Source organism: Nannospalax galili, unplaced genomic scaffold (assembly GCF_000622305.1).
Source record: "Nannospalax galili isolate Female #2095 unplaced genomic scaffold, S.galili_v1.0 scaffold188, whole genome shotgun sequence".
NCBI lineage: Eukaryota > Metazoa > Chordata > Mammalia > Rodentia > Spalacidae > Nannospalax > Nannospalax galili.
In genome coordinates, this window is record NW_008360325.1 from 8,180,980 (window position 1) to 8,197,378 (window position 16,399).

Sequence of the window (16,399 nt, forward strand, 5' to 3'; positions counted from 1 at the left end):
CTTCTGACCTCTGTGGACACTGCACAACACAGGTGCACTTATACACATGCAGGCATGTATGTATATTCATACACATAAAATAAAAATAATAAATAAAATATTTTAAAAATCACAAAGAGCCTCTAAAGAAAGAAGAAGCAAGAGAAGGGGAAACAAAAAAATACACAAGAAGTCATGCCAGAAAGTTTCCAAACATGCTATAAACTGTAACTTACATGTGTATTTGAAGGCCTCAAGTACAAGAAACACGAGGGAACGGGATGAAGGTTGACGATCAAATTGCTCAAAACCAGTGAGAAGGAGAAAAATCGTAAAAGCAGCCGAGGTGGGGGGGGCAAAGGAATATTATATTTAGAGGAACAAAATCAAGATAGCAGCTGATTTTCCTTCGAAATAATGCAAGAAGGTGGACCAGCATCTTTAACTGTCAGCTTAGAATTCCCAGGCTGAAAGACTCCATTACCAGCCATTCGGCAGTGCTAGACATGATGAAGAAAGGGGAATCGACACAAATAATGAAAGATACCAGGAATAATTACTGCATGGGTAAATATGTAAGATTTAAGTTATTTAGATAAACTGAAGAAATCTAGCTTTTAAGAAAGAGTAATAATTTATTATGAGGTTTGCAAACATATATACAAATAAATAGGTAACAACTACACAAAAACTAAGATAGAAGTTTCGGACTGTAAACATTTTTGCTACATTCACAGATAGACTATGAGTTAAAGATATTTACTTTAAATACTATGTAACTGTTAAAACGCCGGGCGTGGTGGCACACGCCTTTAATCCCAACACTCAGGAGGCAGAGGCAGGCGGATCTCTGTGAGTTCAAGGCCAGCCTGGTCTATATAGTGAGTTCCAGCACAGCTGGGGCTACAAGGAGACCCTGTCTCAGAAAGACCAAAAAACAAAACAAAAAAAACCTCAGGACCATCTGAGGCTATATAGGAGAGAAGCTAACATAGGAAAGTAATTTCTCTGATCTAAAGGAGGTAGAAAAGCAGGAAAAATAGAATGAGGAACAAATAGTGAAAACAATACTAACTAACCATACCAATAAACACATTAAATGTAAATGGCTTAAGTATTTAAAATGGCAGAGAACTTAGGTCCCACACACAAACCTGCAGACAAATGTTTATAGTAAATAAGTAATACAGCTTGGAGGCAATCAAAGTAGATAAGCAAACTAGTTCATCCAGGATTACTGTCATTCAGTGCTGCAGAGAGCTAAGCAATGGAAAGATGCGGGGCAGTGAGGGTGGGGAATCCTAAGCACATATTACCAAGTGAAGGGAGCACATTGTATGGTCCCAATTTCATGACACTTTGGAAAAGGCAAAACTATAGAGACAGTAGAAAAGATGACTGGGCTCTTTTGCCGGGAACTAGGGGTAAGATAAAGAGATGGAACATGGAGGAATTTTTTAGGGCAGCGAAAATATCCTGTATGAGACTATCATGGGGGGGTGTTATAAACTATGTACTTTGGCTGAAGATGATGCATCAATCAATATAGGTTTGCCAGTTGTAACCCTAGACTACTAATGATTGGAAAGGCTTTGCATGTCGGGCAGAGAGTACATGTACTTTTCTTTCAACTTTTCCGTGAGCCTGTAACTTCTTGAAACCAAATAACCAACCAACCACCACCACCACCAACAACAACAACAAACCACTTCAAATCAAAAATAGACCCAAGAGGCACAAAGCCCCATGTTTACATCCCAGCTCTACACTTGTGGGCAGACAACCTTGCCTTTGCTCCTCATCTTCACAGTGAGGATCACTGGGAGGATCTGATGAAATTCCATGTGAGCTTAGGCACAGCACCTGTCTGGTACCACATAAGTGTCAGATAAACAGCAGCTATGATGGGATGGGACAGGGACATCTCGGGAAAACAGAATGGCCAGGGAAGATGCAGTGATGGGTCTCCATCTCTTAGGACAGAGGAAGCTGGGATTTATCCCACTAGCAGGGCAGAGTACACAGCAACTTCTATATAACAGTATTTACCTGGAGATGTACCACCCACCCCAGATGCCCGTTTTCTGAGTTCCAGGCGGTCCCAGGTTTCAGCTTGGAGTTTTAAAATGCCATCTAGAAATCTGGCCTAGAAAAGCTTCTGTAATTTTGATGCTTTTGTTAAATGCTTCTTAATACCCCTACAGAAATGAGGTGTTCTAGCTTCTTCTGAAGCAGTCCTGATTAGCATGCTAAAATATTTACTACATCTTTTCCATGAGAATTTGAAGGAGCTGGGCCCTCTGGCTATAAACATTTGAGACAATAGACAATTTGTACTTTAATGATAATTCTTGCTTTAAGAAAGCACTAAGTAGACTGCCCGGCTCCCTGGGATTCTATTTTTCTGGGCAGTGGTATGTTTCTCGGGATAGGAAACTTCAGCTAATTTCTTACAGATCTGTTGGACCAATCCTGCAGGCTCTTGTGCATAATAAAGACCCACTCAATAGACAATAGAGTTGCCTATCTAATAGAACCACCTTTTGTGTTTCTCCTGCTCCATGAAAGCAAATTAACTGTGAGTCTCCCAAGACCCTAGACGTGAGGCAATGCAAAGGGGGTGGGCAGGGAATTCAACCATATCCTAGCAATGACTAGACCCACATGGAGCCTTCCAGGGAGACAGGCCCAGGGTTAACACGCTGTTTCAAGCGCCCTCCCACCTGCCAAGGCTAAGAATCTAAGGGGTGATGTGGGGGAAGAAGTGGGGGGATCCTCCCAGCCCCTCAGACATTAAACCCTCCTCAGACTTTCGGGTTAAGTCATATGAACAGTCAAGTCTGAAATGGCCCAATACCAGCAGCTGGACTATTCTACTTCTCTCCCAGGCTTGACAGGATGCAAGACTGCCAGGCCTATGCCACTGGCAGCCCCAGGATGAATCCAGCCCACATATCTGTTCGAGGTGGTCCAATGCAGTCACTGCTCTCTAAGACCTTCCTACCCTTCTGTGCATACAGGTGCTCCTACATCACCAGCTGGAGGCCATTCGCCTCCATTTGTGTCCAGGCTGCCTCAGGGTTTTCTCAACCAAGAGAATGTACTGTTAGTGACACTCTGAGACTTGGTCCTATGGAGCCTGCGGTCTCCATCTGGGACCATTGGCTCCTCACTATGGGGGAGCCAGTGCCACACAGGAAGAGGGTTGACTCTGAGCCCTCCATGCCAGGCAGAAGAAACTCCTGCAGAGCGGAACACTGTACGGTTGCAGTGGCCATGTGGAGAAGTGACAGAAAAATGTGTAAAGAATCCAGGAGATGGACATCTAGACACTGTCCCAGCCACCCCACCGAGGCCACTACAGCAGATACAAACTAGCTGAATCCTTCTCAACTTCTGCTCCCACAAAATAGAGTGAAATAAATGGCTGCTTTACATCACTCAGAAACCTTGATAAAAAGGAGGAACTGAAGCAGTCTATACTGCAGCTGGTTGGTTTGTTACAAATTTCTAGTTGTTAGCATTAAAAAAGTCCAGTCTGGGGACTGGAGAGATGGCTCAGCGGTTAAGAGCACTGACTGCTCTTGCAGAGGACCCAGGTTCAATTCCCAGCACCAACATGGTGGCTAACAACCGTCTGTAACTCCAGTTCCAGGGGAATCCGACACTCTCTTCTGACCTCCACAGGCACTGCACAACACAGGCGCACAACACAGATGTACGTACATACATGCAGGCAATACACTCATACTCATAAAATGAAAATAAATAAAATAATTTTTAAAAAATCCAGTCTAGGGCTGGGAAGATGACTTGGTCAGTATAGTACTTGCTGTGTAAGCTGGAGGACCTGAGTTTGAGCCCCAGATCCCAAATTAAAGAGTCATGTCTGGTGGTGCGCATGTGCAATCCCAGTGCTGGGGAGGAGGAGACAGGAGGATCCTGGGGCTTGCTGGCCAGCTGCTCTCGCTGAATTGGCGAGCCCAGGTACAGTCTCAGAAATGAAGGTGGAGGGTGACAGGGGAAAACACCCAACATCGATCTCTGGCCTCCACAAATGAGCATATGTGCACCCCCCCACACAAGAACATTACACATGTCTACATGTGCACGCAAAGAACACACACACAAGAACACATCTGCATATTCACATACACACACAGACACACATACACAAGAATGTACACACATCTGCATGTGCACACATGACTGCACATACACACACAAGAACACATACACATCTTCATGTGCATGCACACACACATGAGCACACAGAAGTCTACATGTGCATGCACACACAGAAGAACACACACATGTCTGCATGAGCATACACATACACACACACACCTACATGTGTACGTCACCCTTACTGCCCTCTCTAAAACCCAGAAGCACCACTTCTCTGGGCCTGCATGTCTGCCTGGCATAAGCAAGAATCCACAGCATGGGGGCCAGTGTCTGGGCAGCCTCCAGAGCAGGCCTCTACGCTCCAGGGTACAACTCCCACCACCCTGTTCCACACCATGAAGACCCCTGGCTGGGCCCCAGGTTCTCTGGTCCAACCTCTTACTCCCTCACTACCTGCCCCTCTACTCCAAACCAGTGGGTCCTGGTAACTCCTATTGACAAGGAGATGCTGGGTTAAGGAGATGCTGGGCTAAGGTACACTGGGTCAAGGGCCCTGCCTTGTACACACTGGTTCCTCTGCCTAACCCCACTCCTGTACTGCATGACAGCCCTCCAGTTTAGCACTAGCCAAAGTTGCTCTGGCCGGGCTGCCAGGGCTCCCGGGCCACACCGGGCCACACCCCACACTCCACTGTGGGTCTGGCATCCAGGAAACCCCTACATAATGAGCAGGGCTTGTTCCCATTGCAAAAGTGAGGACGCTGGGGTTTTTGAGATGTGGTCTGTTCACTGACTCTTTATGGTTGGGGCCAAGGAAACAAGGTCCTTGTCCTCCATGGGTCAGCTGAATTGTGTCCCCTCAAATGGTAGGCAGAAGTCCTAATCCCATCACCTCTGAAGGTGAGTTGGTTTACAAAAGGTCTCTGCAGGTGGGACCATGGGTTGTAGGGTGGGCCTTCAGCCCACCACATGGCACAGACAAGGAGAACACCACATGCCTGCCAAGGCACAGACCGGAGTGAGGTATCTACATGCCAAATGACATCAAGGATGGCAGGTGACACCCTGATGCTCAGTGGGCAGATGGCAGACCTTTTCCCAGACCTTCAGTGACCAGGCCAGGTAGATATACCTATATGCAGACTCTGACCTCAGAGCTGGAAGAGAAGACGTTCCTACTGTTTTAACTGGCTTTGTGGTCATTTGTTTTTAGGAACTTGTTTAAAGGTTTACATAAATGTAATGTTTTGCCTATCTGAGAGGATGGGGGACTCCCTGAGGCTGATTACGAAGGATCTAAGGCATGGCATCCCCAGTGCTTGGACTGCCGGGGGAGAGGGGACACCGTGTGTCAGTTCTGCACTGGCAGAGGGGGCTCCGTTCCTACTGGTTTTCCATTTCCTCCCAGTCTAAACAACAGGAAGTCACCTACTGGGGGAGGTGCCTGGAGGAGGAAGAGTCTCGGTTGGGTGGGGAGTAAGTTCTGGGAGTCATATTTTTTTCAGCCTAATTATTCTAAGCTGCAAATCAATATTGTGTTTGGGGCTTCCAATGGCCACCTGTCTTTTTATGACCTAAGACTGACCAGAGAGTCAAAGACCAGCTTCAGCCAGGATAGGGAGGGGACCCTGTTGGCTGGCTGTGTACTCCAGGCCTTTGTCCTGATGAGACACTGGCTTCCAGAGCCATGTGACTCTGATGGGAGTACAGGGATAGAACCTGGGCAAGGGTTAGGGGACTTCTAAAGCCTCCAGGTGATTCTGAGGTCAGGAACATTTGAGAATGACTGGGCAGACCAGTCACTATACAGACTGTGCAAGACCAAAGCAAGGCTGAGCTTTGGGCCACCTGATCCATTGGACATGGGAAGGTATGGTCCTTGTCACATGTTCATCCTATACTAAAAAATGCTGCAGCAGGCTCCTTTACCAGCACAGAGGCCCCAGCAAGTCTGCACTCCCTGAATGGTGCTGGCTTCCCCCAGAGCTGGTGTCCACCAGTCCCAGGTGGCTTTTCAGGACCCAGCCTCAGAAGACCTAGAGTATCACTCATATCCCACCAGAAAGTCACTGAGGTGGCCCAGACTTTAAGAGAATGGAAATGGAGCCCAGCTCCTGGGTGAAAGAATGGGGCTGGCCATCTTCAGATGCAAGGATTCAGGGCTCCTTTTCTCCCCTGCCCTGAGGGTCTTGGTGGCCCCTGCCCTTCTGGCCATAGGGAAATGGATGTCCTGCTCACAATCCATAATTCCCCAAGTTTCTGGGGACTCAGCAACTGTTTGGGGCTGCACAGGATGCTTTCAAAGTAGCAGGAAAGACTGCCCAGGTGCCCTGGGTTGCGGTGGAGAATCTAGGAGCTTGGTCTTTTCACTGCTGGGGTCGCAGTCACTCCCGCAACCTCCTCTGCCTCCTATACAGCACCTAAGGGATACCTCTGCAGCAGGATAACATGTCCACTCTGTACAGATGACAAGGTGTCATTTCAACACTTAACTTTGCAGAGCAAAATCCTCACAAAGGTTTATACACTCTGGGTGTTTTTAAGCGGGACTCCTACTTAAAAATACAAAGGCAGGAAGCTCAGCTCTGGAGTCACATGGATCTGGGATCTGGTTCCATTCTCTAGCCAGTTAATCATTTTAACACACACTCCTGACCCCACCCATTCCTCCAGCTTCCATCCTCCACAGGGCAGAGATTTCCATCAGGCACTGCTTTAATTATAAGCCACTTCTGGGCTCAAGGACCCACTATGGCTCCCAGTGTCCCCTGATTCAATGTCAACTTATCCTACCAGTCAGCACCTTCCATGATCTGGTCCTGACTGCTCTCCCTGAGACCTACTGTGCTCCCTATCCTCTAGCACTCTGGAGGATTCTGAATATGTCATGGACCTCCACATCTCCATGTCTCTCTTCCTAGAGTGCTCCTTCCCAGGCTCACCAGGGAAAATCTGCCCGATGTCCTAATACATCCACTGCCCCATTCTCAAAGTCCTGATGGTGCTATTTACATTTGGCATTTTGCATTCATTTTCTTTTCCTGTCAGTGTCTTCTCACAGAGCACCTATCTTGTTTCCTTATCCAATTATCTAATAGATGCCTACTGAAGACCTACTATGTACCAGACACTTCTTGGCCTATCCTTCTTGCTGGGTCTTGGTCTGACCTATCACTCAATCAATACACTATAAGCATCCAGAAAGAGAATCTACATCCTACCCAACTCTGTCTCCCAGCATCGCTGTCCTGGAGCCCAAGAGGGGACTTGACACAGCAGGTGCTGAAGAAGTAGATGGAGTACCAACTTTTTTCTACAGAGCTCGCTCTACCCAGTCTACAGGGTACTGCAGATGAAGAAGTAGTGATTCCCACGCTATGAAGACAGAAAGACACAGAACAGATAGCAGTCCTAAACGCAACCAAGCTCACAGTGAGCGAGGCATCATTGGACAGTGGAGAGATGAGCCATCTTGAGTGTGTCTATCTCACCTCCAACTTCTGCCTTTCTTGGGGTGAAGCCACAAGGGGAAACCCCAGATGTACAGAGCCTCAGGTCTAGGTTCAAATTCCAGTTCTCTTTCTTACTAACTGTCCATGGGTAAATTAGTCACTCTTTTTAACACCTTGCATCCTGATCTGTAGAATTCCAGGATAACGCGGGGCCTACATCTGACTTACAAGGATTCACACGTAGTAGGCTCTCAACAAACCTTAGTATGTCTTACTTGTGTGTGATGCTTCCTTTTCTGCTCCTTAGCTGGCTTGGTACTGAGCACGTAATCCATGCCATCTGTTGGCATGAATAAACTGTCCAAGTGAAATGTGAATTATAAATCAAATCCAACCCAAAACAAACCAAAACAAAAATGTTCTCCTGCAGGCTCCGCCCACAGGTGCTGAAAAGCCCTGTTTATTTTCTCAAGTCACCATAGCAACTGTGGATGCTCTAGCCAGCCCCAATGTTAGTTAGTAATGATCAATTTATCTTGTAACCATGGCAACATCAGAGTTCTTCTGTGGGATCCAGAGGGGGAAGGCCAGCCATAGACCTCATGTGACCAGCTCTCCATTTCAGTTACCCTGTAGCTGAACCCACCTCCATTTACAATGGCGGTCACTGCTTTTCCTACAAGCAGGGACTTAGTAAGAGAGGGTTCATCAGACAAAGAAGGGTGGCTGATAGAGCAATTAACACCTCGGGACACTTGTTAAGAGCTTGCCCAAAGTGGGGATCTGAATTCTCCAAAGGCAGCCTGAGGACTCTGTGCCCTCTGATGCCTCTCTCTGGGGACTTCTGCCCCGACACAGTCCGGCTTTCAGATGTTACATTTTAAACAGACTTCCACCACAGGTGAAGTTTGGGGGAAGGAACGTGTGCCTTGAAACTTCATTCCTGTGAAAACGAGGAACAGCAATGGCGGGGAGGGGCTTGTCAAACACTCTGTAGACCTGAAGGAGCCCCCCCACTCCCCACCCCCCGCACAACGACGGGAAGGAGCCAGATCTGACTGGAGTGTTGAGACCAAACCAGGCCACTGCCTGCATCCACACTGTGTTCAGCTCTGGGTCTTCCCAGGGGCCACACAGAACCCCAGAAAGGGGTGTGTGTCTTTGTTCTGGCTCAGGAGACTTTAAATAGAAGGCGATGCACTTAACACCCAAGCTCTGACCTCGGGGGTTCCTCCTGCAGGAGACCAGGCAGGGCTCCCAAAAGTCATTTGTCTGCCTGCCACGAGAAGCCTGTTTTGTGTGGACGGAAGGACTGTAGTCCTCCCCTCAAACCTAGCACAAAGCAAAGGTGGATAAAACCATCCATCTCTGTCAGGAAGCCTTGTTGCTGCCTTCCTGGGATGGTAGGGGCTAAGGTCCCACCCACAGGGAAGAGAAGAGGACCCCCGCCCCGCAGGTCTCCAACAAGTGACAGACTGCCAGCGCCAAGCAAAATCAGAGTGGGCAAGAGCAACCTTTATCTGGATTCAGGAGGGTGGGCTCTGCCAGCCAGGGGAGGGGAAGATGGGGAGGGATCAGAGATCCAGAGGGGTCACCAGGTGGGGGCTGGGCAGGGAGGGAGACTCTGGCTGTCCAGGCTCTTCCAAGCTGTCTTGCTCTGGAGTGGGACACCCTGCGTGGGCAGCTCCACCCTGGGGTGCACGAGGTGTACTGGCCGCCCCACCCGGGGCAGCTGGCTCCCCGCGCTGTGCACTGGCACCAGGTGGGACGGCGGGAATCGGGACAAAGGACCCCGGTAAGGATGTTGGAGCGGCAAGGGCAAGGACCGCGAGGCTCCGGCCCGGCAAACTTGGCGAGCCAAGGTGCGTGGGGGAAAGACGCCTGGTTACCTGCGCGGCCATGAAAGACAGATCCATGGTGTCGTTGCTGGCGTGGCTGCTGCTGGGGCTGCCGCTGTTGCTCTCGCGGCCGCTGCGGGTCCCGCCGCCCGCACAGCGATCTGGGAGCGGGCGAAGCACCAAGCAGGCGCCCCCGGGCCCCGGCGCCGACCTCCGCAGCTCCGGCGTGGCGGCTCTCCAGCCCGCACGGCGCCCGCGCTGGCTCGGGCTCCCACTCCAGAAACCAAGTGGGCGGGGGACCCGGAGCGTGGGGCCCCTCCACGTGACCACTCCCAGCTCCACCCCCGGGGGCGGGCCCAGCAGGACCCCTGAGCTCCTGCAATCCTGTTTCTGACAGAGCCAGATGGGGAAACTGAGGTCTGGAGTGGGCCAGCTGGGTGAGCCAGCCTCAATCCCAATCCAGCACTTGAGTCTACCCCTCAAGGGACCAGGGACAGCGCTTTCGTGGTGCTAGCTGAGTTAGGGGGTGACCCGGATTATTTTGATCTGGTTTTCAATGCCATCCCGGGACCCAGACTCTAGAGTGCTCCAGGCTCTAGTATTGGGCAGAGTAAAGCTTAAAGTCTAGCTTTGCTGCATAGCGGCTTGAGTGAATGTCTCCTAGAGCCTGGGTTTCTTCATGTGTAAAATCAGAATGACAGAATCTAGGAGTTAAGCTTTGTGGCCTATGTCACCACAGAGTGAGGAGTTACATGGCCAGTGTCCCTTGGTAGAGACCTGGATACGAATGGCCTTCCAGGAGTGCACAGTGCATAACCAGCACAACTGGTGCCCTGTGACTGTTAAGATGTCTTACCTTGGGACTGGAGAGATGGCTCAGTGGTTAGGAGCACTAGCTGCTCTTGCAGAGGACCCGGGTTCAGTTCCCAGCACCTACATGGCGGCTAACAACCTGCTGTAACTCCAGTTCCAGGGAATCCCATGGCCTCTTCTGACTTCCACAGACATTGCACAATTCAGGTGCACTTACATACATGCAGGCAATACAGTCATACGTATAGAATAAAAATAATAAAAATGTGGGTTTTTTTTTTTTTTTTTTTTTGTCTTTTTGAAGCAGGGTCTCCCTGTAGCCCCAGCTGTCCTGGAACTCACTATGTAGACCAGGCTGGCCTTGAACTCACAGAGATCCACCTGCCTTTCTTCAAAACGGTATTCCAAACCACAGTAGGTGTTTTAGCTACAGTGGACCCCTGACACTGGTGGACAAGCTTTCCAGAAGGGCCTGTTGCTCTGCAGAGTGTGAGTCTCTCTCCTCCACCCATCTCCTGCTTTCTCTCCCTCCTCCTTTCTTCCCTCTCCCTTCCCACCCCCTGCTTTCTCATTCTATTTCTTTCCTCAAATAGTAAGCTCCTTCCAGTCTAACAAAAAACACAAGCAATTGTCTATAAACCCAATGAGCATCTCTCCAAAGGTCTCGTCTACCTCCCCACCCCCAGGGCCTCCTCTAATCTAGAAGATCATCTTCATTTTGTTGTAGGTTTATTATTCCCATTTACCTGCTTTCAACCTTTATAAGGACACAGAAGCCCTGAGATGCATTCTTTCCTGGCTCATCCCACCCAACCTTCAGTCAGCATTGCATCTGTGTAGCTAGTGATCTCTGACACTGATCATTCCCTGGTATTTGCATGCTGTCCGGGTCTTCTACAAAGTGATGCTTCTGTGACACTCTTGACCTACCTACCTGATGCACAGGCTCGTGGCTCTCAGAATTCCTGCTAAGAACGAATCTGTGTGACCAGCCCATCTTTACTTTTTACCACACCATTGCTTCCCAGGTTGTGATTCCTTTTTTTAAAAAAAATATTTTATTTTCAAAACTTGATAGTATGACCTTATTGCTGAAGACACTCACTATGTGAGTCATAGAACAAACAAGGAGCAATTAATCTGGTACTGACCTTGACGCTTCATGTCTCCTGGAAAGCTTTCATAGTACTGAAAGGTGCTATCTATGTGTGATACCAGAAGAGAAAAGTAATCATCATTTTTACCCAGCTGTGAAAACCCTGCAAGTTACAATGACGACTGGACTGGAAAGATATGCCCACTGGTGCAGTAGTGGCACGAATGTTATTGGAGTAACCAACCACTCTGTGGTTGGATTTAAAGCCCATTTACAAGATGGAGCCCACACCTGGCACTATTCTCAGGCCTAGGAACCTGTGGCTAGACAGGTTATAGGCTGCAGGGGAGAACCTGTCACAGTTATTCTGATAAATGGATATAGTAGTAAGCCAACTTCTGAAGACTTATGGTTATATCCATGGTGCATCTCTTAGCCTTCAACAGAGGAGTTTCTTCTTGCAGCAGATGGTGATTAACACAGAGACCACCAATTAGTCAATATGCAGAGAATAAGAGACTCCAGAGAGCCCTGAAGAGGATACTATTACATACCCTCTCCTCCCAACGCTCTGGGATCACTGAGGAAGAGGAAACAGAGAAATTGTAAGAGCCAGAGGTGGTGAATGACCACAAGGAAACAGTGGTTTCCAGACAGCAGTGTAGTTACTCATATGAACTCAGAGCAATGGGGGCAGCATGCACAAGACCTAGCTGCTGGGAGAGGGAGACTAATATTGGGGATCTTGATATAAGGGTCTGATATTGGTGGGTCTTGATACAACCAAGGTATAGAACATTATTACAATCCCTAAAAGCCACTTCTGTCCCTGGCTGTCAATTCTACCACCATCTCCAGCCTCAGACAGCCAAGGTCAGGCTTCTGGCACCACAGACTAGACTTTTCTAGATTTTTCTACAGATGGAATGTGTTCTCTTCTTCTGTCTTTGTTCTGACTCCTTTGGGTTCTGCATTAGATACCTGAGTTATCCACACCTTATATTATTAACAGTCCCATTTTACTATAGAGTGTCCTTATGGATGGGGACCACAGCCCGTTCATCCCCTCTCCTGTTGATGGGCAGCTGGGGTTGTGTCCAAGTCTTTGACTGCTGTCCTAGTCAGTTTTCTACTGCTGTGATGAAAACACTCTGACCAAAAGCAACTTAGAGGAAAGGGTTTATTTGGCTTACAGCTCACTGTCTATCATTAAGGGAAGCCAAGGTAGGGACTCAGGGACTCAGGGCAGGAACATTGACTAAGGAAGGATGTTGCTTACTGGCTTGCTCCTCTGGCCTATGCTCAGCTAGTTTTCTTATACAATGCAAGGTGGTACCACACACAGTGGGCTGGACCCTTTCAATCAATAAACATTTAAGAAAATGCCTTACAGACATGACCACAGACCAGTGTGGTGGAGGAAATTCCTCAGTTGAAGTTCCCTGTTTCCAGAGTATGTCGACAACTGAAGCCATCCAGCACAGCTGCTATGAAGACTTCTTACAAACACTGGCATCTAAATCTTCATATAGACATTGTTTGCTCAGTTGCATGGTTCTTGGACTCCACCATGGATTTCGTAGTGTCTGTGCACTCTATGGCACAAGAGTCCCAGTTGACTTGCTTTTTTTTTTGCCAACACTTGGTACTTTCATTGCTTTTGATTCTACTGGGTTGGAAAGTGGCATTTCCTTAGGTTTCAAATTGTATTTCCCTTAATGACTGACAGTGCTGATCACCAGTTCACTGGCTCAAGTCCATTGATCTATTTCCTTCTGTGAATCTCTTCTGTTCAAGCTGTTTGCTGATTTTTCAAAGCTTTGTTATTGAGTTATAAGTGTTCTTTACAAATTTCAGAAGCAAGTTCTGTGCCAGATGCGCATTTTCTCAGTCTCTGGAAGCTCATTTTCGTGTGCAAATTTTACATTTTTAGTTACTTTGGACTTTAAAAAAATTAACTTACATTTTATTTATTTTAGCGTGCATGTGGGTAGGGCACACGTGCCATGTGGCACATGTGAAGATAAGAGGATGACTTTCAGAGTCAGTTTTCTCCTTCTGCCACATGGGTCTCAGGGAGTCAACTCAAGTCCTCAGACTTGGTGACAGGCATCTGCACCCAACACAGCCATCTCACTAGCCCTACTTTAGGCTTTTTATTGTACGTAGCTAAGGTATATGAGATCTGTTGACGTGTTTGTGTTTACATACATTTGCATAATGAAATGATCACTGCTGTCAAGCAAATTAACAGACCCACCACTGAAGTAATTACCTTCCTTCTCTTTCTGTAGGAAAAATAGTAAAAACCTACTCTTTACAAATGGCCAGTGGGTGAGGTGTCATTAGCTCTGGGGCTGCACAGGAGACCTCCAGACTCCATCATCCCACCAACACTTCAACTCTGTGTCCTTTCACCTCCTTCTCTCCAACCACAGACCCTGCTCTGCTCCTGTCCCCTCCTTCCCCTCCTCCACCCACACATCTTACCCTCCCTCCCTCCTTCCCTCTTTTCTTCTTTCTCTTTACAACTCTGTGTATGAGAAGAGAGTTTCTGTCCATGTCTTACCATAAGGTTTTGCACACTGCTGCAGCAGAGGCTCTCCTTAACAAGGCAGAATGTGTTCCACACCACATACACACGCACACATACACACATATACCCCACCCACACATATGTATACACCACGCACACATATTCACCACACATACCACACTATATCATACACATACACACACATACACACACACACACACACTACCACACCACATATTGTACCATCTTCCTGGAAGGTGGGAGAGCATTTTCTTCATGGGATGTGAGAACAACCAGTCTTTCTGGGTGGAGATCCTTGGGCAAGATCTCTGGCTCATCTGGTGGTACTGGTTTCAATGTCTGCAGGAACCTCCGTACTGTGTTCCATCATGGCTACTCCAACCTGCATCCCCCAGCACTGTGATGGTTAGTGTTCATTAGTGTCACCTAGAGAGCATGCCTCTAGGTTATTCAAGTCATCATCTGGTGTACTTGTGAGGGATTATCTTGATTAGGTTCATTGAAGTGGGAAAACCCACCCCAAAGGAAGACAGCACCATTCCTTGGCTCGGGTCTTGGGCTGGTAGAAAAGAGTAAGGATGTGAGCATTTCTCTCTCTCTGTCTCCCTCCCTCCCTCCCTCCCTCCCTCCCTCTCTCCCCCTCCCCTTCCCTCTCCTTCCCCTCCCTTCCCTCTCTACCTTCCTCCATCCCTCCTTGCTGACTTTGGTTACAATGTGCCCAGCTGCTTTAAGCTCCTACAACCCTGACTTCCCACCATGATGGACTGTGAACTGTGAACTAAACAAACTGTTCCTTCTTTAAGCTATGTAACCTGCATCAGGCATTTTGTCACAGTGATGAGAACATTAACTGAGATGCTAACACTAATCAGTTTCAGACTGACACTTTAAAAACTATTTTTACCCCCTCTCCCATTTCTTAATAATGTTTTCAAAGAGAAATCTTTCATTTTAATAAAATCTAATAGATTTTTAATCCCACCTAAAGGCACGGGCATTTTCTTTGCTCTAAAAGTTTTCCCACTACAGCCTCAAGCTTAGGCTGTTGGGTTTCTTTTTCTCTTTCCTAAAATGATGCTCAGTTGCCCAGGTACCATTTGTTATAATGACCATTCTGAACTCCTGAACTCATTGAATTACTCAGGACTGGGAGCAGCATGGAAACACATACAAAATTTAAGGGAGAACACACTCTGAAGCTCAGCCCTGTATCTGCGGTACCCTGGCAGTGAGTGCCTCCTTAAATCTTGACTTCCAGCCCTCACTGCCTAGTAAGCTCCTTCCAGATAGAGTCGTACATTAGAAGGTGGCTCTCCTCTCTAAATGCTGGGCAAGGCCTGCTCACCCGGCATATCCAAGGACCCTCAGAGGACACCTAGAGCTCTGCCAACCATCTACTCAGCAGCCTCTCCTGGGTGGCTAATGGCAGCTCACATTCAATCTGGCCAACACTGAGCTCGGATTCCCTCTTCTATCTGGTTCCATCTCAAGCAGACAGTAGTACTATCCGGGTCCTTTGTGTATGGCTCACGGGTTGCACACCACACAAGGGACACACTGCACAGCCCAGCTCCCCTCCTGTGGCCAGGTGAGGGGCCATGTCTGCCTAGAGGAAAAGGTGCCTTTGCTGATTCCCCCAAATCATCCTTCAGTCTCCTCCCTCCCTCACCCTGATTCTCTCGAGGTCCACGGGGAGCTTCCTTCTGGAGGACACCAGCTGACGGGTGCTTCCTCAGGGACTTGAGTCTCTGCTTTCCTTCTATTTGGATCCTTCTGGTGGTTCAGTTTCATTTCAAAAGCCAGTTCTTCAGGGTTAAGAACATATACTATGCTTGCAGAGTATGCAAGTTCGATTCCCAGCACACACATCAAGCAGTTCACGGCCACCTGTAATTCTAGTTCCAGGGGATCTGATGCCTTCTTATGGCCTCTGTGGGCACTGCATGTACCTGGTGCATACAAACACATACAAGCACACATACATACACATAAAAAAATTAAAAATTGAAATTTTAAGCCACTTCTTCTAGGAGGCCCTCCAGGATCATGCTGGCTTACATGTTAATGCGATGCCTTATTTTATTTTTCTATTGTATTTCTTCTTTTAAATGACTCCCCTGTTGGAAGAGGCAACATGCCCTGGGCCTTGAATGCCTCAGTTCTCCCAGGGGATTGGCAAGAATGCAAGGCCCTGGTGGCTCTTTCCTGGCTGTTTCTCAAAGTCATCTTTAGTGTGTAGCAGAGTGAGGCCCCCTGGCCCTCTGGACACAAGGTGGCCTTGTTCAATCTTGAGCAGTGACTCCTTGAGGTTCCTGTTGTCTTTCTGTAACAGTCCATTGTTTCTGCCACCTTGCCGTGGACCTGCCGTCACTTCTGCCTCCTGGGACTTATGGGAGCCATGAGGGTCACAGCGATAACGGAGCGGCTCTATCCTGGGAGCCCTTGAGTGAGAGGCGATGCTGGCCTTCTGAGTGTGGTTTTTTCTCCGCCTATCTCCTGGCAATTGGGTGAGGGCTGCTTACCCTTGTCTAGGGCT

General features: G+C 48.2%; 1 protein-coding gene across 1 annotated transcript in view; it reads right to left on the bottom strand.

Annotated features, from left to right (window-relative positions):
- CUNH14orf132 (chromosome unknown C14orf132 homolog) overlaps positions 1-11,207 on the bottom strand; it is a 56,384-nt gene extending 45,177 nt beyond the window's left edge. The window contains exons 1-2 of the mRNA XM_008825663.1: positions 11,145-11,207; positions 9,449-9,787 (exon numbers count right to left, since the gene is read on the bottom strand). Coding sequence (XP_008823885.1) covers positions 9,449-9,787; positions 11,145-11,207 — 402 coding nt within the window. The remainder of the gene's footprint in view (positions 1-9,448; positions 9,788-11,144) is intronic.
- Between the last annotated feature and the right edge of the window lie 5,192 nt (positions 11,208-16,399).